Genomic DNA, 23,578 nt, shown 5'->3' with positions numbered 1-23,578 from the left:
AGATTGCGACCATAGAGTCTATGCTCATATTTATATTATCTGTATAATAAAAGAAGGTGCAGCCTTCAAATTTTTTGGGAGCAGCTAGGAGAAGCAAGACTATTCGTACTTTCCTTTCTATTGCCTACCTCCATAATGTAACCATCTGGGTCTGTTCAAAAATGTTCAAATGTGTTTGAAATCTTATGGGACTTAACTGCTAATAAGGTCATCAGTCCCTAAGCTTACACACTACTTAACCTAAATCTTCCTAAGGACAAACACACACACCCATGACCAAGGGAGGTCTCGAACCTCCGCCGGGACCAGCCGCACAGTCCATGACTGCAACGCCTTAGACATCTGGGTCTGTATTTGTAGTGATTTCCTAACATACTATCATATCTTGAGCTACCTAAGTGATGTTTGATTATGAATCATCTAGTCCACATGCTTAATTTCCTTATTCATTGTGTCATGAGTTTTACTTTATAGCATTTCTAGCAAGGAAGACGCAATACTTCAATGTGGCACCGATCCGCAATGTGCGTCATTTTATTACTAATTTACAATGTACATTTTCATTCATTACATGTGCGGAACTTGTAGCAATTCAGAACAGAAGTCTGTATTTTTTAAAATCAATCATACAGCCTAGAGCTACTACTAAATCGCGAATTGCAAATTACATCTAACTACTAAAATTCAGTCGGTCAACATTCTCTGTTGCGCCGCTCCCAACACCAATCTGGAGCCACCGTCTACATTCTGGTAACGAAATTCTAAAATGTTTTAGTTGTTAGTGGTGGAAATCCAACTTAAAAACGTAAATAATTAATTTCTACTAGCAATACGCCCCTGCATCTCACAGGTCTAAGTACCTGCAGCCGGATCACTTGTTTGGGTAGCGGTAATAGTTTTTATATACAAATCTTTCTCGTGGATCAGTTTATGTATTAGTGAAAAAATATCGAAATTTTCAAAGTAGTTCCTGAGGTCAGTTTACACATACAGAGAGAAAAATGCAGCTGGGGACTAATTTAGTAATATGTATACAAGGTGGCCAGAAACAGTCTGAAAAGGTTGTAAAGTTATCGAATTTTTTTCTCAACAATTATTTCCCAGCACAACCTCCCTGCAGCTCTCTTATAAGCTCTTCGGAATGTTTCTGACCACCCTGTAGATCACATATGCGATGTAGAGGAATTCGCCGGAGTGTAAATACTTTATTTCCAGATGGAGTGTTTTACTCTAGGAAAGAGTAAGGCTTAATGCTTCTTCGACGACTAGGCTATCAATGACAGGAAACTCTGACGGGATCGGGATACGTACGGCAACCGGTCGTGTTCATTTCGAAGGAGCCGCCCTCACATTCGGAATTCAATCGAGCTCCTCTGACATGTATGTTCAGTGACTGAATATAAGCACAGTTCCACCTCTACTTATCTTAAGTGTTTCTTTTCTGACTTATGTGTAGCACATTGATGTTTATTCTTTCTTATTTTCTCCTTGTATTGTAAACCACCTTAAAAAATTTCCATGGTCTCCTGCACGTCTGTAAGATAGTTATAATATTTGAGTGTGTAGATCACGAGAGTGCAGAGAAGTTTCAGTTTATGCTGTGATTTGTCATTGTCTGACACTTCGTTTGCATAGCCAGCAACAGCTGTTCGATAAATGTTTCTCTTTTCCGTCAAATCACTAAGCATTCTTAATTGTCCTAATTGCTTTAAAGCAATTAAATCTTTTTCCGCACAACTAGACCCGAGGCTGGTCAATTTGATACCCCATGTGTCCATTTACCATTCTTTGTTAGGCTATTACAGTTAGGACCAAAAACTGTTGTTTAATTTCCAGGGAGTCTTATTTGCGATCAACTGAAACAATTGACCAAAAAAGGGCATACCACAGTGCAGTTTTACAAGAGAACTGAAGTATCAAAATTGTAGCGACTAGTGTTTTATTCAGACGAAACATGTATTCATACAGTTTATATTGGGAATGACTGTGATAGTGTGCGAAGAGCATTGTCAAACAAATGCGCCGGTCAGTGTTTAACTGTTATGCAGGTCATTGGCTTACGAAGGTGTAGCGTGTGACAGAGCTCCGCTTGCAAGAATATCGGAATGTACGATGTTAATCTGTTTCTCAGACAAACACTTCGGTTCCGTCAATCTTGACAGGCCTTCAATTTACTTAGTCGGGTAATAACGAGTGCTAGTTGTCAGTATCGATTGGTTGGTACGTCCGTGTTGTGACGAGTCTCTCAGGGATGTAGCTGAGTGGTAACCTGTTTGCGTACCATGCATCCGGCTCGGGTTCGATTCCCCTCCGGCTTGAGGGTTTTCTCCGCTTGGACTGGATGCTGTGTTGTCCTCATCATCATTTCATCATCACCGACACGCAAACCGCCCAATGTGGCGTCACGTGGAATAAAACTTGCGGGGAATAAGACTTGTAACCCGGCGACCGAACTTCCCCGGATAGGTCCTCCCGGCCATCAATGCCATATGATCATTTCATTTTTTCTCAAGGATCTAGTATTTGTGACAGCACACTAAGTTCATGGGAGAAATCAGCCAACCGAAAGTAGTCGGGGATATAAAACTAATAAAATTCCAATATAGACAAGTAAGGATTTGCGAAGGTTATTAGCGACAATGAGATCGCTATTTACAGAAGTACTAACATTCATTTACAGAGCAACGCCGACGAAAACAGTGTGGCACGAACTCAACAAACAAAACTCTCATGACAGAGCTGTTGTTGCCAAATCTATTGTAAACCAAGTGACTCCAAATACGGTGCTTTAATGGCGGGAAGAGGACAAGCATGTGTTATTGACTATTCGAAGCATGAAATGTGGAGCGACGATTTCAGCTTTAACACTGTGCCCCTTGTAATGCGGCAGACGAGTGGTACAAACTTGAAGTGACTGATGCCGTATTCAGTAAGCCATCCGATTTACATTCTATTTCCATTCACAAATATTCAGTCATAATTTTGTCTTCATTTACGCTGATTACTGGGAAATTTTTCACCACCGACTACAATATAAGTAAATTCTTTCGTCAGATACGTAGAACTTCAGTTAGTCACACAAAAATTACCGTATTTACCGTTCACGTGTAATTGCTGACGAAAACACACATGATACAAAAAATATACAGTGTTGCAATATGCTGTAAGTGTTGGTAATAGTGGAAATGCATTAATTATTTGATGAATTACTTTGACTGGATGTCTACATATTGTTAAAACTGTTAAAATTTCAGACTTAACTGTGATTTGCTTTGTAGTTTTGAATGGTCAACCTGTGGTTACATTAATTCATAGTGGATCTAATTGAAGTAAAATTGGTTTTTGTCACTGTAAATTAGTTAAAGTAGCAAGTTCAACAATAAATGTATTCGTTTTAACTGTCAACAAATGCTTGAACAGACAAGCATTGGACGTCGAAAGGTTTAGCTGTCAGTTGTTTCTCCACACCTCAGAGTGTGTCCATCTAGGTTGTAAATAATTTTGTACTCGGAAAAATCACGTATATTGATTAAAATGGAAGCAAATGTTATATCACTGCTTTCGCCTCAATATTAGTACGTCGTAAAAATGTTTCAAACAACCAAAATCTGGAAAATAATGTTCTGCAGCCAAGAGTTGCTCAACCCTATTATTGTCGGCTGAAGAAAAATGAAAGAGGAGTATTTTAACTTTATCCTACGAGCGCACTTGATTTGTCTGTTCTATGCTTCGAACTGGTTATGCGTAACACAGACTCGTAATCCTGGATTTATAAGCGAACAGCTAGAAAGTAAAATGTTACATCCCACTATACGAAGTTTTGACGTAAGGAGAACACCTTAAGGAAGCGAAAAATCCAGACAAATACTTCCGTCTGTAAAACATGTCAGAGGTTCTATAATGATTTATTAGAAATGTTATAAAATCCTATTTACTATATTCAGTGTTTATATAATCTCCAGGATGTTTAAGGCTACTTTGGTTTCGCAAGTCTGCACAACACACTGTTGCTATGTTTCGTCCGACTACCGTTTTATCCCATTACTTTCATTTATACTACGAACTCTAAGAGCTAATCGTGCTCTCTACGCAGACCCATAATGGGTATCTTTCCGAAATATTTGATTGTTATAGTTCCAGCGGGAGTAGGCACGCGAAAACGGTGCAATACGTTCCTATAAGGATGCGTTGCAACGGCTTCGCCCAAAACGGGGGTATACAAAAGAAGTTCCGACCAAGTGATAATTTTCCCAGAATTTTCTACCCCTGCTCATTTTTAACATCCTCCGCACAATAAGCGCTTGCCGGTAGTATCTTCAAAAAAGAGTGGAACTTCGTTAAACACGACATTTGTTTTCACAGACTAGTAATAGTAGCGGATCAAGGAGGGCACCGCACAGTACTTTCTCCAGCTGAAGAAACTAGTTTTGCGGCTTCTTTTAGCCGTCATGTCGTGTTACGGAAGGAATGTACGTTAATCGAGATGGATCTCCATTTCAGTGAGGCAAATGTGGTGGCTGGAAATGACCTGGCTCTCTCGAAAGAAACGTTCTCACATTTTCCTGAAGCGATTAATGAAAATACCAGAAAGATTACCAGGTAGTGTATTACAGCTGTTTTGTACCGTGCAACACGTAACCAAGAAAGAATATTTTTTATGTTTATGTTCACTAATAGTCATCGGTAGTTCCATTAGTCAAACTTGCAAAGTCTGAAAGACGCGGACAAAGTGAGCAGGCCTAATACTCGACTCGATAAAAGTTATTGCTGAATTTCAATTTTTTGTATTTTTTATCTTGCATAAACTGTTTCTAACAAGATCGTAAAACAAATGATCTGCTTTTACGTATATCACTTAGGTTGTCTTACGTTGTGACGGTAAGAAATAAGGCTTCAGGTATTAATTACACAAGCATCGGTTCGATTCAGTTGAAGTTTCAAGTATAGTCGTCGTTTAAGCAGTCTATTTCGTGCAAGGGGGAAGTCTAATGTATGCACATTTCGTACGATTTAATAAACAGTTCAGAAATAGCAGCAATATGTATGTGGTTTTAAAATCAATCTTGAAAATAACAGAGGAAACACCTTCCTCTTCGGGATTTAGCGATTCTGTATACAACACTTCATCTAACTGTGTTGTCTAAACGTATTACGTACTGGAGGACCAACGTTCGAGATTTTTTTTTAAAAAAGTGGCCCTTTCTGGAAACAGAGCTCGGAGAGTAGCTTACGAAAATTTTTCAGATTCTGCTCCGCTGTCTAAATTGGCACAACCGAAAGCTCAGGAATTACTTCTGTATACTCAATGGATACATAAAAAAACCATTTTGGTCTTCAGTGTGCGTTACTGCAGATTAGTGGAAGATTAGGTGTGGGGATTCCCTACTTTTTTGATAGACAGTTCTGTCAAAGAATAGTGACGTTTTACGAAACTCATTTCCTTGTTCGATAACTCACAAGTATGTGAGAAATGAATTAGTACCATCCAAGTTACGCACGCATAGGTTTAATGCAGAATGTTTGAAAATGGAAGATAGAGTTTTGTTCTCGAAGCATGTGTAAAAGAAGGAAACTATGGAGGGAAAAAAAGACACTCATGTATTAGAGGCTGAGCGCGGATGGTAAGATATCAGCTATTGCGACACTTTTCTGAAGAAATATAGGCAACGTACTTAAGCAGATGCCACAACAGAGATTTCAACCCGACATCCAGAGTCACTGAACCACTTCGCTTGTCTCTCAGAAGAGAGAAAACCTGCTTGACATTGGCAGCAGAACATTTGTTACCAAGGAATGTAGGACTATATTTTATTCGGATATTTCGAATAGTAAAATGCTATCACTATATTGTGCTCATGAAGATGACGGAATGTGTAATTAAGGTGTTGTCAGGAACCATAATGAACGTGAAAGCTGTGTGGTCATCACGCGCTGCCAAGAACAAACGAACAGTGCGCCACAGGCTACGTACTTGCCGCCTCTTCCTCGAGGTCCTTGTCCTGGCGGACGGCCAACTCGTCCGTAATCGTCTGTGGCTCGTCGGGGTCCTCTTGACTCATGGTTGTCGGATGGCAGGCGACACGCGTCCAAGTCACGAATCACCGCTCTTCACTAGGACACCACTCCCAGGCAGTCCTCAGAAACCTGCTCCGTGGGGTCTGCCTCACAGGCCAGAGATACGGGCGCTTGTCTGCCAGTGGCACTAGCGTGACAGGTGGATTGCATTACATTGCACAAGCAACTCGCACTGCGACGGCTGATTTTCCCGTATTCTAAGTCGCAGTACCAGCGTGGATTGTGCAATTAAACGCAACAGGATTATCGGAGCAGTGGAGCCTGCTCCTCGTTAGATGGTTCTCCAAATTCTTTTAAGATTCTTGGGACAGATGTTAGAATGTGGGTAACGCAGTGCAACAAATTTTGTTAGGTGCTTTTCTACGACACAGCCTATGTCGTGGAATCAGGCAGCGACCAAACGAAGCAGATAAAGAGGTGCCCACTGGTACTGATCGACACCTGAGGTTATCGACCCTCCCAGCAGGAGAGGCTCCCGTCGACAGAGTGGGGCGCTGTTCACTGTCAGCAGCAGTGTCGAACGCTGTCGATAACGCGTGCGACAGCGGGAGACCCTCTCGAAGCGACAGCTGGCGAGATACTGGCGCGGCGCCGACCGGTGGTCCCCATGGGCTGGCCGCTGGGACGCAGCAGCCCGCGGCATTCGCGCCTGGCGGCAGTCCCGCGGCGTTTTATTTATACCTGTGCGATCTGCACGCGTCCGCTAGCAACTAGTTGGCGGCGGAATTCGTGCCCACTAGCGTGGAAAATGCAATCGTTGTTTGGAAACACCGCTGCGACGCAGTAGGTCGTCTCTGCTGCACAACCGTGTTAAGGATTCATAGACAGTATATACGAACGAAAGGACGCAATACGCACTCGCTTGTGTGTGTATGTGTATGTGTTCCAGCCATACTCGATGGAAGGGCTTACAAAGGAACGCACTCACTTGGAAGATGCGCATGCACTCGTGCAACGCCTGGTGTACTATTTAACCAAATCAGAACTTCTTGTCACCCAGCTTTTCATTGCGTGGCCTGACCACACGGAAATACTTCGGGGAAAGACTTGGGGAGTACTACTGATGAAGATATATGTTCACGATTTCGCAACTACTGCTGCTGCCGTTGTCGTCGTCGTCTCCGAATAACTACTGCAACTTACATCCTTCTGAAGTTGCTTACTGTCCTCTTCTCTTGGTCGCCCTCTACGATTTTTATCCCCCACACTTCCCTCCAATACAAAGCTGATGATTCCTTAATGTCTCAGAATGTGTCCTGATGTGTTGGCAGAAGCCAACACCGTGTTGCTAGAGGAGGCCGAAATGCACGCGTTTAAGCTCACGCAGACTGGCGTGAGGTCTGGAACAATTAAAGGAGTTGAGTCTAATAAATAAAGTACGAAGCTCTTTGAATACTTAACTTTAATCCATAATTGGAGAACATCGCCCTTGTTGATACATTAATAACAATCTCAATATAAACTGGTAATGGCGCCTTGCTAGGTCGTAGCAAATGACGTAGCTGAAGGCTATGCTAACTATCGTCTCGGCAAATGAGAGCGTAATTGTCAGTGATCCATCTCTAGCAAACTCTGCTGTACAACTGGGGCGAGTGCTAGGACGTCTCTCTAGACCTGCCGTGTGGCGGCGCTCGGTCTGCAATCACTGACAGTGGCGACACGCGGGTCCGACGTATACTAGCGGACCGCGGCCGATTTAAAGGCTACCACCTAGCAAGTGTGGTGTCTGGCGGTGACACCACATGTCCTATCAACCGATCCCTTCTTCTAGTCAGGTTGGCCGGCCGCGGTGGCCGTGCGGTTCTCGGCGTTGCAATCCGGAACCGCGGGACTGCTACGGTCGCAGGTTCGAATCCTGCCTCGGGCATGGACGTGTGTGATGTCCTTAGGTTGGTTAGGTTTAAGTAGTTCGAAGTTCTAGGGGGCTGACGACCTAAGATGTTAAGTCCCAAGTGCTCAGATCCATTTGAACCATTTATTCTAGTCAGGTTGAGCCTCAAATTTCTTTTCTCCCCAATTCTGTTTAGTACCTACTCATTAATTACATGATATACCCATCTACTCTTCAGCATCCTCTCTAGCACAGCATTTCAAGAGCGTCTATTCTCTTCTTGTCTAAAAAGCGATGTTAACAAATTTCTGTTTACCAGAAAAGTTTTTCTTGGAACTAATGGTTCAATAACAAAAAAATTAGTGCCTCATCCTAAACTATAGCGGATTTATAACATGTTTCATACAAAAAAATTAACTTACCAACTTGGGAGAAATATTAACGAAATTTCTTATATTTTGTAGCCATTCAGAACGATCTTCATTGTTTAAATTACATCATAATTATTTCCCAGATCCATGTCACCCAATATTAAATGTGGTACACTAGTAGCTGGTATTTAAAAAGGTTCTTCAAACTCAGCCTTATCTACAAACGTTAAACATCATATTCATGACTGGTGACCACTCTCCACATTATATTCGCTCTCCATGAGCCCTCACATGCAACTCCCTCTCTGAGAGTTCTATCACTCAACTACTTTACTGAGCAAGCACCTGTCAAAACAGGGGTGAAAATTAAAGTAACCGATACGACATAATGTTCAACAGCAAAATTGTTCTACAGAATCTTAATTTTTGTAATAAAACAGTCCCAAACGCACGAAGGTGTTTGTTTATTTACTAGTGACCGGTTTCGACCACTGTCCTGGTCAGCTTCAGACCGCTTACTCTGTGAAGAGAGTAGCATAATTGTACTTAGAGGAATGTAAACTACTATCATAAAAAGAAACACAGTATATCAACAAATACGTAAAAGAAAGGGAGCTATATCCATGGGAGTCTGCTGCACCTGGCGAGGAGCAAGCCCCAGTCTAGGAGGCATATAACCACTGCTGCATGTCATGCAATTTACATCGCTTAAATAGTGCAACTCTACCCACCAACTCCAGCATTACATCATTATCAGCCAATGGCCGTAAAACACGTTAAATAAAGCCTAAATACAATTATAATCATAGATGTATCGAAAATAAAATAAACTTTATAAAACCATGATATAAAACTTAAAACTGAGTAAAGAGAAAGAAAACAAGCCGTTAACGTATAAGAAAACGCATGGTGCCATTTATAGGGCCCTGGGTGTAACAATTATGAGTCAAAGATGTTCAGCAGGGACGCCACCAGTAAATATTGTATCGCTCTGAATATCGATGTATTACGACTACAAATCAAAGATACATTAGTACTGGCTTACAATATTTGGATCTCCGGTAATCAAGGTACGATAATCAAAATCGATATGTTACTACTACCGATCAGAAAACGAAATAGTTATTATACGTTGAACATTATTTCCGTCACAATTATATTCAAAATTAGCGAGGCCTTTAACCACTAAAAGGAGTTACAAACAAGCTATATTAAGATACATAACATTAATGCCTTTCTATAGGGACAAGTGCATAGCATATGTCAGGTACAGACGGCGAGAAAAATATTACTTATAATCATGGTAATAGTATAAAGACAGGTATGTCCGTATTCGTAATATTATGTACAAGATTAGATGTGAGGCATTAATTATCCCCAGAGTTTGCAGTTATGTTTAAAACATTAAAGAACCTCAGTGGAATAACACAAAAATAAACTGAAATAAACCATTGATATTAACATCAAATGTCCACAATTGGGACTTAAACATATGTAAGGTAACGATGATTAAGGAAATGCGTCACGGGTACTCAAGTAACAACAAAAACATCAATGTATTCTCATTATACAGTAAACACTGACCTGCTATTACGTCTTGGTTTAAGCAAATAATAAGCTTTGGCAGTCATTAAAACTTGGGCTTGAATCACCATTATAATTAGCTATAGCAAAAAATTCGACATCCCAATAATAAAATTGGTCTATTATTGAACCTGTACCTCGACTTATATGAAAAGTGGCAAATAAATAAAATGACTAGGGTGTTCACTATTAAAAACGCCATCAAATAAAACAAGGAGACATCGAGAGACAACTTTTGCCATACTAAAATAGCAAACCTTTGCTGGCCCGAACAGTAGTCGAAACCTGTCATCAGTAAATAAATGAACATCTTTATGCGGTTGGGACTGTTTACTATAACAAAAAATTTTAACATTTGTTATAACCGCTGGATTTCCAATAGAAACAAAGTAGCTTTTTAAAAAATATTTTCTACGGAAAGCATTTCATTTTTACAGTTCACATATCTTTTATCAGACTATTCAGTGAAACTCACTCCCAGCATTCTGGATGGCAGTAGGCAGGAACTTGCAACGGTTCAATGAAATTACTATACCGCCAAAGTTTTTTTTCTTTTTTTTTTCCTAAATGGCTTTCAGTTTCTGACCTCCTGTTTTGCTGCATGCAGCACTGGACTGTCGTATACAAATAGTACCTTGTATTTAGCCACTCACACAAGCCAGCAAATACAGATTATGGTAGCACTTATTTAGATGGCTTGATAATGGACTAAAGTCCGAACTGGTCGACATTTAAATAAACTTCTGTTTTCTGTGTAGCTTTGGCGGTTTCGTAATTACATTATTCAATTAAAATTTTGTCATTTATTTTACAAATGACTTTTTAGTGTTTTATATATATTTATAATACGCCAGTATTGTAATTGGAGCAGTTAGTTACATATTTGATGTTATAAATCAAATTTGTTCATACAGTATCGGAGAGTGTGACGTGGCGGAATAGCCACGTACGTTAGCACGCAACTTCCGGTATTACGGGAGATGCGTCAGCCCTCCTTGTGATCCAGCCGACGGATTAATGACGAGAGCTGATGAGCCGGCTATCCTGGATGTGGTTTTTAAGCGGTTTCCCGCATCTCACTAGCTGAACACCAGGCTGCTACCAACGCCCCAGCTCGACTACACGATTCACAAACATTTCCAAAGCGTTCTCGCAGATCGGGTACACAGGCTACACCCAGGCGGGGGGGAGGGGGGGGGATGTTCGTGTAACATTGCCAAATCCCAAATAGCAGAGCCGACTCCGTGAAGAAAAGGAATAAAGACCAGGAAAAAGAAGACTTGCGGAGTTTCTGAATGAAATATGGGGAAAAAACTGAATTCAAATATTTATTATTACAAAACTTGCTATGGTTGAAAGAACTACACTCGTATATGAAATAGTCTACACCTCGCTTCTCTAAAGGTAAAAATGAGATAGCGCTTCGTGTCATAAGTCAAGTCTTCGGTACCCAGTACCACGAAAACTAAATCTGAACTGTCCGTAAGCGTGGATTAGTGCAACTATAGTGAATTAACCGATACCATTTAAAAAAGAGCACACACAGATTTCACGTATGTCGCAACTGTTGCACTGGCCGTGGATTGACGTTTTGCAGTAGACTAGTTGCAGTTCGATTGTAGGCCTTAGGTGACTTAAGAGGTCTGAGTATGATGCACTAGTGATATTGGTTCCTCGCGATGTGTAGCGCTCGAAGTAAAGGCTTTACCATCCATAAAGAGAGTAGGCATCAATTTCCCTGCTCATGTTTCCCGTTGGAAATTCTTTGGTTTATGTGATGAGAAATTGTATCATTCCTTACTCGTTCTTTTTCTTTGGGGTTTGGGGCAGTGGACTTAGACTGTTGACATTCATCAATACATCGTTGTTTCATTTCAGGAGAATGCTGGTGGTGCATTCGTCTTACCGACACTTTGTGGAATTGGAGCTCCTTAACTATGAATAATGGTTACTGCAGTGTACAACGCTCAGCGTGATATGCCTGGCCCAGACAACGGGAATCAGCTACAGACGTCACACTGCAAACTTCTGACACCGTTAATATCCTTACGTGACATTCATTTTGCAACTGACCATTTAGAAATTGAGTTCAATTTGTTAATATTTTCACTTTGCAGAAATCAAATAATGGAACTATGTTCGTCACTGATGTCAGTAGTGTGTGTGTGTGTGTGTGTGTGTGTGTGTGTGTGTGTGTGTGTGTGTTGGGAGGATTTACTGAAGATCTGCAAACTTTTAGGGGGACATACGAGGTGTGTTAAATAAGTAATGCAACATTTTTTCTCGCCCAATTTCGGTTGAAAACATGCGGAATCTGATTTCTTGTGAACGTTGGAAAGTTTCGGCTTCAGCCCCTATTGTTTCAATACATAGGGTGCTGTACGTAGCTTTCAAAACGGGGAGTGTAACGGAGGTGCGTACCAAGCAGAGCTGTCGCTAATTTCTTTTGGCGTAAAACCAGAGCATCGCAGATATTCGTAGGCGCTTGCAGAATGTATACGGAGAGCTAGTAATGAACAAAAGCACGGTGAGTCGTTGGGCGAGGCGTCTGTCATCATCGCGACAAACCTTTTAGATTTCCCGCGTGCCGGCCTTCCGCTCACATCTGTTACTCCTGCAATACTGCAGTGTGCGGACGCTCTCATTAGAGGTGATCGACGGATTACAATCAAACATTTCGCTGCACAACTGAACGTATCTGTTGGTAGCGCTGACACACTCGTCCACCAGTTGGAGTACTCAAGGTGCATGCCGGCCGGGTTCCTCATCGCCTTACCATAAGATCATAAACTGCCATCTGTTTGTCCCGATGAAGGATGCACTACAAAGGAAGCAATACGTTGTTGATGATGATATCGATGCAGCAACACGTTGGCTCCGAAGTCAGTCAGTAGAGTGGTACCAAGCGGGCATACAGGCCGTCGCAATAAGATGGCTTTGGGTTTTGTAGCGAAACGAGTGGGGAATAATACGGTGTATTCGAATACTGAATAAAACTAACCTGCTAAATAAAAAAAGTGTGTAGCATTACTTACTGAACGCGCCTTGCACATTCCATTGTACAAACTACCGATTCTATTTTTTGCTAGTTTGTCAGACATTTACGGTTTTATTTGACTCACCGTTGTAAATAAAAGAAACAGTCAGTTGGAGGTCTGCAGAAGCTCCAGAAAACTGAGCTAAATTCCGTAGCACTACCAGAAGAACTTCGCTACCATGTTGTGGTCTGTGACACGAGTGAATTGTATGTCATTATAGTTTTACCTATTTCTTCTGCAGAATGCATATGGGAATAGCAAGTGGTGGTGTGCCCCCTGTTCATTCTAAGTTCTATAATTTTACGAGCTGTGGTGGTCTTCTTTAAGAAACTATTTTGACGTTAGACTCATATGATATAAGGAAACAATTGAAACACGAACAACGTTGGTCTTATGGGGAATCACAGGTTTTCTCCTGCAGGAAATTAAATACGAATGAAGGTTAGGCTACTAGAAGTCTAAGATGAGGCGATTAGAGACGGAGCACAAGCTCAAATAGGGAAAGATTCGGTAAGGAGATCGATCGTCCTCTTGTTGAAGGAAACATCCCAGCAATCATTGGTGTGGCTTAGGCTGCAGAGCAGAGTTCTTTTGGTTTTAGACTTTGTTTACATAAATTTCTAATTCTTCAACAGTATCCATTGTCCGCCTCTTAGATAATGCAGATAATAAGAATAAAAATACGTTTATTTGGGATTATGGCGGCCAAAATGCGGCATTGCAGGTTACTAACGAAGGAAGATTTCTGTGAAAGATATCGCATTTTATTGTGTCTCTGCAGATACCATATTTAATGAGAAAATGTAGCTTTTAAACAACACCGCTTGTCCAAATTTATATACCTTATTTAATGTTTATGGGACTTCTTAATCTGTGAGGAACTTTCGCCTCGTGTCTGAACGAAATACCACCTGCACCGCAGCGATAAAGCACTAGCGTTCACTGGTCCTGTGAGATCCGGATACTCGTGTTTGCATCAGAGGGCGTTCAAATATATACCTAACATGCGTCATCGGCCACAGCGAGTCACGGGCGGGAGAACGTCCTATAAATGTTTAGTATGATAGAGATGACGTGTCCCAGGAGACCAAAAATAGCGTTACTGGTACGTCAAAGAGTTTTCATCTCGCAGTTTTCGACCAAAAAACTCGAAGTGTTAAACCAGTAAGTTCTGTAAAAGCTGAAATAATACATATATTTTTCGTTGAATTTGAGGACACAAATGTAGTACAGGCAACTGAAAATACTGGCAACATTATCCTGCATAATCCTTCTCATAGGGTTTGGGCTAGTGAAAGACATCTGCGTCCAATATGTTTGTGACATTCTTCATTTTGACTATATTCCACTATCTTACGCATGCAAAGCTATGCTTGCTCTCTCTTACTGCTACTACCAGCTGCTGTCCCTTCTGATTCTCTCTCTCTCTCTCTCTCTCTCTCTCTCTCTCTGTCTCTCTCTCTCTCTCTCTCATTTTCATTATCATAGACTCTGTCTCTCATTATCACTGGCTCTCACCCACTTCCACTTTCTCCTTCTCTTTATTCCTCTCCCACTGTCACTCTCTCTTTTCCTAGCGTTGTTATCTTATTGCCAACTATCTTCCACCGCCACTGTTTTTCTCTCTTTCTCCACACTGTCATTGTGTTCTTCGATCCTTCCATACGATAGCCATTGTCTGCTGCCTTCCAGTATATATATATATATATATATATATATATATATATATATGAGTTTTCCGTCTCTTTCCCGGTGCCATTGTCGTCTTCTCCTCTCACAGCATAAAAAAGCGCAAATTTGTTCACATGCCAAAATTAGCGTGAAGATTTATAAATGTGCTGAGGAAGGTAGAATGAGGCTGTTAGTATCCCACTTTTCAGTCAGAGTCTTTTAAACAGGAGCATATTAGTATTTTTTGTGCTCCTATAGTTGTATTTTACCACTGGTTCCGTTCTTTTCCCTGCCACAGCGGGGCATGTCACTACTATGAAAAGAACTTAATGGATCAATAAACATTTGATGGTGTACTTATGTGGAACTGAAATAACGCAGAACTAATTCTACGCCTCAGATCTGATTTTACGTGCACAAAAGTTTTGCATTTCCTCAATAGTACAAGACGGCCTTCCCAGAAAGCTTCTGATTATGACAGAGACACTTGCTTCTGATTATAACGCAGATACTTTGCGGCATATTTCTCTGTGCTACGTCACTTTTTAAACTATCACAGGATTTTAAGTGCGTGTTTTACATGTAGAAGTGCAGCAAATTTGAACCTCTGTATTTTGTAAACGGATCTACATCTACATCTTCATGGATACACTGCAGATCACATTTAAGCGCCTGGCAGACGGGACATCGAACCATTTCCTCAATAATTCTCTATTACTCCGCTCTCCGTGCGAGCTCTGATTTCCCTTATTTTATTAAGCTGATAATTTCTCCTACGTAGGTCGGCGCCATCAAAATATTTTCACATTCGGAGGAGAAAGTAGGTGATTGAAATTTCGTGAGAAGATCTCGCCACAACGAGAAACGCCTTTGTTTTACTGATGCCCACCTCAAATCTTGCATCATGTCAGTGACACACTCTTACCTATTCCTCGATAATACAAAACGTGCTGCCGTTCTTTGAACTTTCTCGATGTGATCCGTTAATTCTGTCCGTTAAGGATCCCACACCGCGCTGCAGTACTCCAAATGAGGAGGGAGAAACGTAGTGTAGGCAGTCTCTGTAGTAGATCTGTTGCACCTTCTACGCCTTTGGTTCGCCTTCCCCACAACAACTGTATGTGTGCTTTCCAATTTAATTTGTTCGTGATTGTAATTCATAGGTATTTAGTTGAATTTACAGTCTTTAGATTTGATTTGTTTATCGTGTAACCGAAATTTAAAGGATTCCTTCTAGCACTTATGTGGATGACCTCACACTTCTCATTATTTAGGGTCAAGTACCATACAGATATCTAAATCATTTTGCAATTGGTTTTGAACTGCTGACGACTTTACTAGACGATAAACGGTAGACTCATCTGCAAACAACCTAAGACGGCGGCTCAGACTGTAGGTAAGAAATAGCAGACGGCTTATAACACTACCTTTCCTGACAGAAAATCACGAAACCAGTCGCATAACTGAGACAGTTTGATTACAAGCTGCACGGTGTCAAAAGCCATCTAGAAATTGAAATCAATTTGAAATCCCCTGTCGAGAGCATTTAACACTTCGTGTGATAAATATAACAAGAAAATTTTCAATGTTGTTCGAGATTGGGTATTAGGAACCACCCATGAAGTAAATGGTGCCTCCAGATGCCCGTCGATCTTCACAGTACCAAGGAGGGAGGGGGCGTACTTTATGGCTTCCTTCTGAAAATATTGTCATCTAGTCAGTTACTTTATATTGTACAATTCTTCTGTTGGGCATACAAATGGTCCCTAGCCCAAGGGTTGTCCAAAACACTTAACCTATTCAGCATGTGCCGAGTCCGCTGGAAGTGGTATGTTTTCTGGTCTGGCGGAACTGTGAAAGCGCGCCTGCGCCACGTGCTGCCGTCAGTTGGCAAGGCTCCAGGGCGCTGGACCGACGCAACTCACATCGCCGCCACCTGTAGCCGGATCTGCCGCTTAGCGGTTTGATGTGCGATGAGCGCCCCGCGCTGACTTGATACTGTTACATTGGCACTCTGGAGTGGCGTGCGCCACGTAAGTCGTCAACAGTGTCCGTGCCGCGCGCGCGATGTGCAAAGATCACCGTCTGCCCCGACGAGGTTACAGTCCGACACAGAGATGGTGAGAGAGCAGCTAGGGTGGGTGAGAGAGGGGAGATGCCAATGACGGGGATGGGGTGAAGAGACGTCAGTAGTTAACGTTGTACATGATAATGGTGGTTGCACACCATGCCTGTGGATTAAATTGCTGGGTTGTTCGTAAAACTGACAGTTTTACCCCTGACGAAGATGACGGAGGTAGTCATCGAAAGCTTGGGATTTTATCCAAATTTGACGCGGCAAGTAAACCGAGAACTTTTTATGCAAGGACTCCGTCGCGAAAGACTTCGTAGTCATAATAGCACAAGCAGTTCTGAGGTACAAGTTATCGACCCCTGCTGCAAAATCCATACTACTGCTTGTTGTAGCCACTGGCGGCAATGCAGGTGCTAACCCTGACATTCAGTTAATCGTACAGATGGCGATTACGTTATACCACGCCTGATCGACCTGTTAACGTAATTCTGCGAGTTATTGCTTCACGAGTCGCACGAGTCACTTCTCGTCCCATCATATCCCACCTCTGAGCACTATGGGACTTAACTACTGAGGTCATCAGTCCCCAACAACTTAGAGCTACTTAAACCTAACTAACTTAAGGACATTACACACATGCATGCCCGAGGCAGGATTCGAACTTGCGACCGTAGCGGCGGTGCGGTTCCAGACTGTAGCACCTAGAACCGCTCAGCCACCCCGGCCGGCTATTGGAGACAAGTCCACAGATAGTGCTGTCCAAGGAAGTTGCTGCATGTCCTACAGAGTATGTTGAGTTTCACAGTCAGTGTGTGGGCGAGCATTATCTTGTTGGTGTAACGGATCACCTTCTTGTTGCAAGAACGGCAGAAGATCGGGTCTAACAACATTCTGCACGTCGAGCGCTGGTTAGTCACCCCTCCAGAAAGACCATCCCATAACACCAGGGATGGGGCATTCTTGGACGAATTCACTCTACACGACAGCGGCCTACGTCGTGCTCGCGAATCACCATCAATTGTGTGCAGGCAGAATCTGCTTTTGTCTCTGAAGACCACAGCATGCCATTCCAAGTAATCCTCCGAAGGCACCAGCCGAGCCGTGTCACATCGATGCCGTGGCGTGACTGGAACCGGGCTGGAGGTGCGCGTATCTGTAGTCCCACTGTTAATAACCCGTTCGCGGTGGCCGAGCGGCTGTAGGCGCTTCAGTCCGGAGCCGCGTGACTGCTACGGTGGCAGGTTCGAATACTGCCTCGGGCATGGATGTGTGTGATGTCCTTATGTTAGTCATGTTTAAGTAGTTCTAAGTTCTAGGGGACTGATGACCTCAGATGTTGTCCCATAGTGCTTAGAGCTATTTGAACCATTTGAAACCTTTCGCGAAAGTTCGGGTTGGTACATCTGGGCTCACAAGCTGTCCTCTCTGTGCTGCGGTAGGTATACGATCTGCCATTGCTGCCGTTTTAATACGGCTATCGTGGCGGACGTCTATCTACTTCTACATCTATACCCCTCAAGCCACCTGACGGTGTGTGGCGGAGGGTACCTTGAGTACCTCTATCGGTTCTCCCTTCTATTCCAGTCTCGTATTGTTCGTAGAAAGAAAGATTGTCGGTATGCCTCTATGTGGGCTCTAATCTCTCTGATTTTATCCTCATGGTCTCTTCGCGAGATATAAGTAGGAGGGAGCAATATACTGCTTGACTCTTCGGTGAACAAAAGCCCGTAACGAGCTACTGACCGTCTCTCCTGCAGAGTCTTCCACTGGAGTTTATCTATCATCTCCGTAACGCTTTCGCGATTACTAAATGATCCTGTAACGAAGCGGGCTGCTCTCCGTTGGATCTTCTCTATCTCTTCTATCAACCCTATCTGGTACGGATCCCACACTGGTGAGCAATATTCAAGCAGTGTACTGTAACCTACTTCCTTTGTTTTCGGATTGCATTTCCTTAGGATTCTTCCAATGTAAGTCTAGCATCTGCTTACCGACGATTACTTTTATATGGTCATTCCATTTTAAAACACTCCTAATGCCTAATCCCAGATAATTTATGGAATTAACTGCTTCCAGTTGATGACCTGCTACATTGTAGCTATATGATAAGGGATCTTTCTTTCTATGTATTGGCAGCACATTACACTTGTCTACATTGAGATTCAATTGCCATTCCCTGCACCATGCGTCAATTCGCTTAAGATCCTCCTGCATTTCAGTACAATTTTCCATTGTTACAACCTCTCGATACACCACAGCATCATCTGCAAAAAGCCTCAGTGAACTTCCGATGTCATCCACAAGGTCATTTATGTATAGTGTGAATAGCAACGGTCCTACGACACTCCCCTGCGGCACACCTGAAATCACTCTTACTTCGGAAGACTTCTCTCCATTGAGAATGACATGCTGCGTTCTGTTTTCAATCCAATAACACAATTGCTCTGATAGTCCAAATGCTCTTACTTTCTTCATTAAATGACTGTGGGGAACTGTATCGAACGCGTTGCGGAAGTCAAGAAACACGGCATCTACCTGCGAACCCGTGTCTAGGGCCCTCTGGGTCTCGTGGACGAATAGCGCGAGCTGGGTTTCACACGATCTTCTTTTTCGAAACCCATGCTGATTCCTACAGAGTAGATTTCTAGTCCTTAGAAAAGTCACTATACTCGAACATAATACGTGTTCCAAAATTCTACAACTGATCGACGTTAGAGATATAGGTCTATAGTTCTGCGCATCTGTTCGACGTCCCTTCTTGAAAACGGGGATGACCTGTGCCCTTTTCCAATCCTTTGGAACGCTGCGCTCTTCTAGAGACCTACGGTACACCGCTGCAAGACGTGGGGCAAGTTCCTTCGCGTACTCTGTGTAAAATCGAACTGGTATCCCATCAGGTCCAGCGGCCTTTCCTCTTTTGAGCGATTTTAATTGTTTTTCTATCCCTCTGTCGTCTATTTCGATATCTACCATTTTGACAACTGTGCGACAATGTAGAGAAGGAACTACAGTGCAGTCTTCCTCTGTGAAACAGAGTCTATGAATATCTGCGATCCTCTAGGTTTCCGCCAAAATAATTTCAGTGAGAGGTCTCCACTTGCAACACAACTCTGTAATAGACTTTATTTTGGAGGCTACGTATAGTGCCGTTACCTATCTGAACTTTATGAAACTACTAGCTATACCCGGCGAACTTGGTTCCGCCTCTGAAAATCTTTATATGTTATAGCTGACCCGGGAAACGTTGTTTTGCCATATAAATTATCTCTGGTCTGTAAGAATAATGTATACGTGTAACACATTGTATACGTGTAACACAATAGCCGTTGTTGGCGGGAGCTCGAGACACAATAATAATGGCCGAAAACTGTGTAGGGAGTGAGAAAAGGCTTAGGGGGAAGTCCGGCAGTATCGGCCACTATTAGTTCTAGCGTTTCTACGGTAGATCGTGCTGATTTAACAATTGCAGCCGATACACGGCTCGTCCATGAGCATACAAACATAGCGGCAATTTCGTGTCGAAACGTGTTCGCCAGCATCATGAATAAGGCGAAGCGCACACGCATCGATTTTTATCGTACGTAAAAATATTGTACGATTAAATTCTTTTGGAGGGACGAAGGAGAGCATAGGAACTTCTTTGTTCCACTAAAATAATTTGATCGTACGATATACGAGGGTTATTCCAAAAGTAAGGTCCGATCGGTCGCGAAATGGAAACGACTATGAAAATCCGATAAAGCTTTGCACAGATGTGTTGGGTAGTGTCTCTAGTATAACCCCAGTTAGCATCACGTCGCTCTTCTCATTTCTGAGCTCGCAGTGAGTGCGTAAAGATGTCTAGAAAATAGTGTCTGCCGCCAAGTACGAGGGCTTGGTGAGAAATTTCGCCTGAAGCTATGCAGCCAACATTACATAACTGTCGTGCTGTTTCGTCTTCACGACAATTCTCAGCCGCATTCTGCAGGGGCAATGAAGATGCTCCTGCATCGTTTTCAAATGGAAATGTTAGATTACCCACAATACAGTCCGCAATTGTCTCCCCCTGAGTTTCATCTCTGGTCACATGAACCGCTGTCTTTGAAGACAACATTTTGACACAGACAACGAGGTGTAGGCCAGCGTGGAGAATTGGCGGAAAGCACTGGCGGCTGCCTTCTATGATGAGGCTATTGAAAAGTTGGTACAACGCTATGACAAAAGTCTAAGTCAGAACGGCGACTACGTAGAGAAGTAGCTGAAAGGTGTAGCTAATTGTTACAAGTAAAACATTTCTGATGTTCACTGTGGTTTCAATTTGGCAATCAATCGGACCTTACTTTTGGAATAACCCTCGTATTTCCGTGCGATAGACATCGGTGCGTACGCGCTAGGCCTAATGCTGGTTTGGCGAATGACGCGTGCTACCTAGTTAAACTCCTCGTCTAGTTACGTCGATTCAAAGAGGAATATTCGAGTCGTTGCTTTTGGTAGGTTTCCTTCAATTACATATCTATCGAATAGTGAAAGACTATCACCGGTAGACACCTGGCGGGGATAGCTGATCAAGTGATAATTGATCAGTTATCGACCGGGGTTGAAAATCATTAAATTACTAAAATCGCTATTAAAATATAGGTGTTGGTGGCAGAAGGTTGAAAATTTAGGGTTGCGTGTATTTTGTAAGGCCACATCATAGAAAAATAAAAATAAAAAGTTCTGTCCAAAAAATAAGAAATTTTTTTTGGGGTGGACCACCCTTATCACTTAGGAGTATGAAAAATAGATGATGACCGATTCTCAGACGTACCGAATATACATGTAAAATTTCATCAGAATCGATCGAACCGTTTCGGAGGAGTACCGCAACTAAAACTGTGACACGAGAATTTTATATATAAAGATAGCGTCTAAAGCGGGAATATTCCACAATGTCCCACAATAAATTCCGCTCTTTTTCAACCGAAATTGGCCGAGATAAAAAGTGTGTTGAATTAATTACTGAACGACCTTCATAAATCAGCAACAGCAACAGAAGTATCATAACAAAAAAGTGGTCATAAACCCTTTCTTAAAATTCCGTTGATTTAATAGAATGTTCGTAATGTCCACCGCCTACTGCAATACTCGTTTGCCGGAGCTGTTGCAACAAGTTCTGGGCAGACTAAAGAAATTATGCTGCACAAGTGCAACGTTTGGAATCCTCTAGTGTCGTCGGAACTTGAGCACGACATCATTTTTGTGAATTCACCTCCATTAAAAAAATTCCAAAGCCGTCTCATCAGATTAACCGAGCGTGTAGACAAACTGATAATGGCATCACGTCATATCCAGCGGCCTGAAAGTATTTGGTGAGCGCTTACCTTATCACAATCGAGTTTGGTCCGGCACCCATGGTACAGGTACCACATATTTCCACGTATTTCTAATGGTACTTCCTGTAGGTAAGTTGGCCAACACTTCGCTAAGTAATTGTGCGCACCTGTTACCCGTTTATTACTCCAGTGAAGTAAGTACCAATAACATAGTCTCCAGTAATCCTGCGCCAAATGTTCACACTCCGTCCTGTCTCAGCTGCTTGGCGTTAGTATGAGGCGACTTTGCCATACCTATACCAAGTCATTCAGTAATTTGTGTGTTCCTAGCGTGCTATATGTGAACATTAGCTCCTGCTGTGGTCGAGAAGTCAGAAATATTTTTATTATCTTGTCTTTCTGGGTGTTACACACTTCTGCCATCGCTCTTTCAGCGATTACGTCCAACGCAACATCTAAGCAATACAAACTAATTTGAAAGGGGTTTTGGCATTATTTATACGTTTCTTGACTTCTTTGATACAGGAAGTGACCGCCCTAAGTGTGATAATTACTACGACTACCACTAAATTCCAGTGAGTGTTGTAAGCGGGGAAGATTTAAAAAGCAGACTTTACTTATTTACTGAAAGGATGTTTAAAGCAATGTGTAGGTGAGAGGGAAACCCTATATATTGATCATCATGTGACTCCTATGGTCTTGTTAATAAGACGTTTCTTCAAGTCCATCATACCCAACGATAACATAACGATCCGCCCACCCCACGTCTCACATAAAAGATAATTTTTTATGTACACGAGCACAGATTCATATACTAACACCCATATGACGATGACATCATGTGTGATATGGCGTCGTTTTGGGTGATCCAACAAGAGAGCCTTTGAGACCCTATTAAAAATTCCTACAGGCTAACGACAAAAGACACGCTAACGAGAAAGAAACGACGCACCACGAATGAGTCGGACGGAGTGGCCGAGCGGTTCTAGGCACTTCAGTCTGGAACCGCGCGATCACTACTGTCACAGGTTCGAATCCTGCCTCGGGCATGGATGTGTGTTATGTCCTTAGGTTAGTTAGGTTTAAGTAGTTCTATGTTCTAGGGGACTGATGACCTCAGATGTTAAGTCCCATAGTGCTCAGAGCCACTTGAACCACGAAGGAAGTATCAGTATAGGCCGGAAATTGGTAGATGTGACATATACGTACACACAAAGAAATAATTACAATTTCAGAAAAATTGGATGAATTAATCAAAAGAAAGAACTTCACTACCTGAGCGAGACAATAACATGTTGGTCCACTCAATTGGCTCTGAGCACTATGGGGCTTAACATCTGAGGTCCTCAATCCCCTAGAACTTAGAACTACTTAAACCTAACAAACCTAAGGACATCACATACACCCATGCCCGAGGCAGGATTCGAACCTGCGGCCGTAGCAGTCGCTCGGTTCCGGACTGAAGCGCCCAGAAACGCTCGGCCACCGCGGCCGGCTGTTTGTCCACCTCTGGCCTTTATGCTAGCAATTATTCGGCTTGGCATTGATTCACAGAGTTGCTGGATGCCCTCGTAAAGGACATCATGCTAAATTCTGTCCGTCTGGCGCCTTAGCTCGTCAAAATCCCAGGCTATTTGGAA

The 23,578-nt window shown here is 42.5% G+C and overlaps 1 protein-coding gene across 9 annotated transcripts in view; it reads right to left on the bottom strand.

Annotated features, from left to right (window-relative positions):
• The window catches only part of LOC124777617 (sodium bicarbonate cotransporter 3), a 960,712-nt gene that overhangs the window by 445,826 nt on the left and 491,308 nt on the right, over nucleotides 1-23,578 (bottom strand). The window contains exon 1 of one of the 9 annotated variants that reach the window (XM_047253081.1): nucleotides 5,972-6,641. The exons of the other annotated variants lie outside the window; for them this stretch is intronic. Coding sequence (XP_047109037.1) covers nucleotides 5,972-6,059 — 88 coding nt within the window. The 5' untranslated portion in view covers nucleotides 6,060-6,641. Of the gene's footprint in view, nucleotides 1-5,971; nucleotides 6,642-23,578 lie in introns of those variants that run through there. 9 annotated transcript variants of the gene reach the window in all.

This window comes from Schistocerca piceifrons, chromosome 2 (genome assembly GCF_021461385.2).
Source record: "Schistocerca piceifrons isolate TAMUIC-IGC-003096 chromosome 2, iqSchPice1.1, whole genome shotgun sequence".
Lineage (NCBI taxonomy): Eukaryota > Metazoa > Arthropoda > Insecta > Orthoptera > Acrididae > Schistocerca > Schistocerca piceifrons.
The sequence above is the reverse complement of the archived record's forward strand: the minus strand, read 5'-3'. Positions and strand labels throughout refer to the sequence as shown.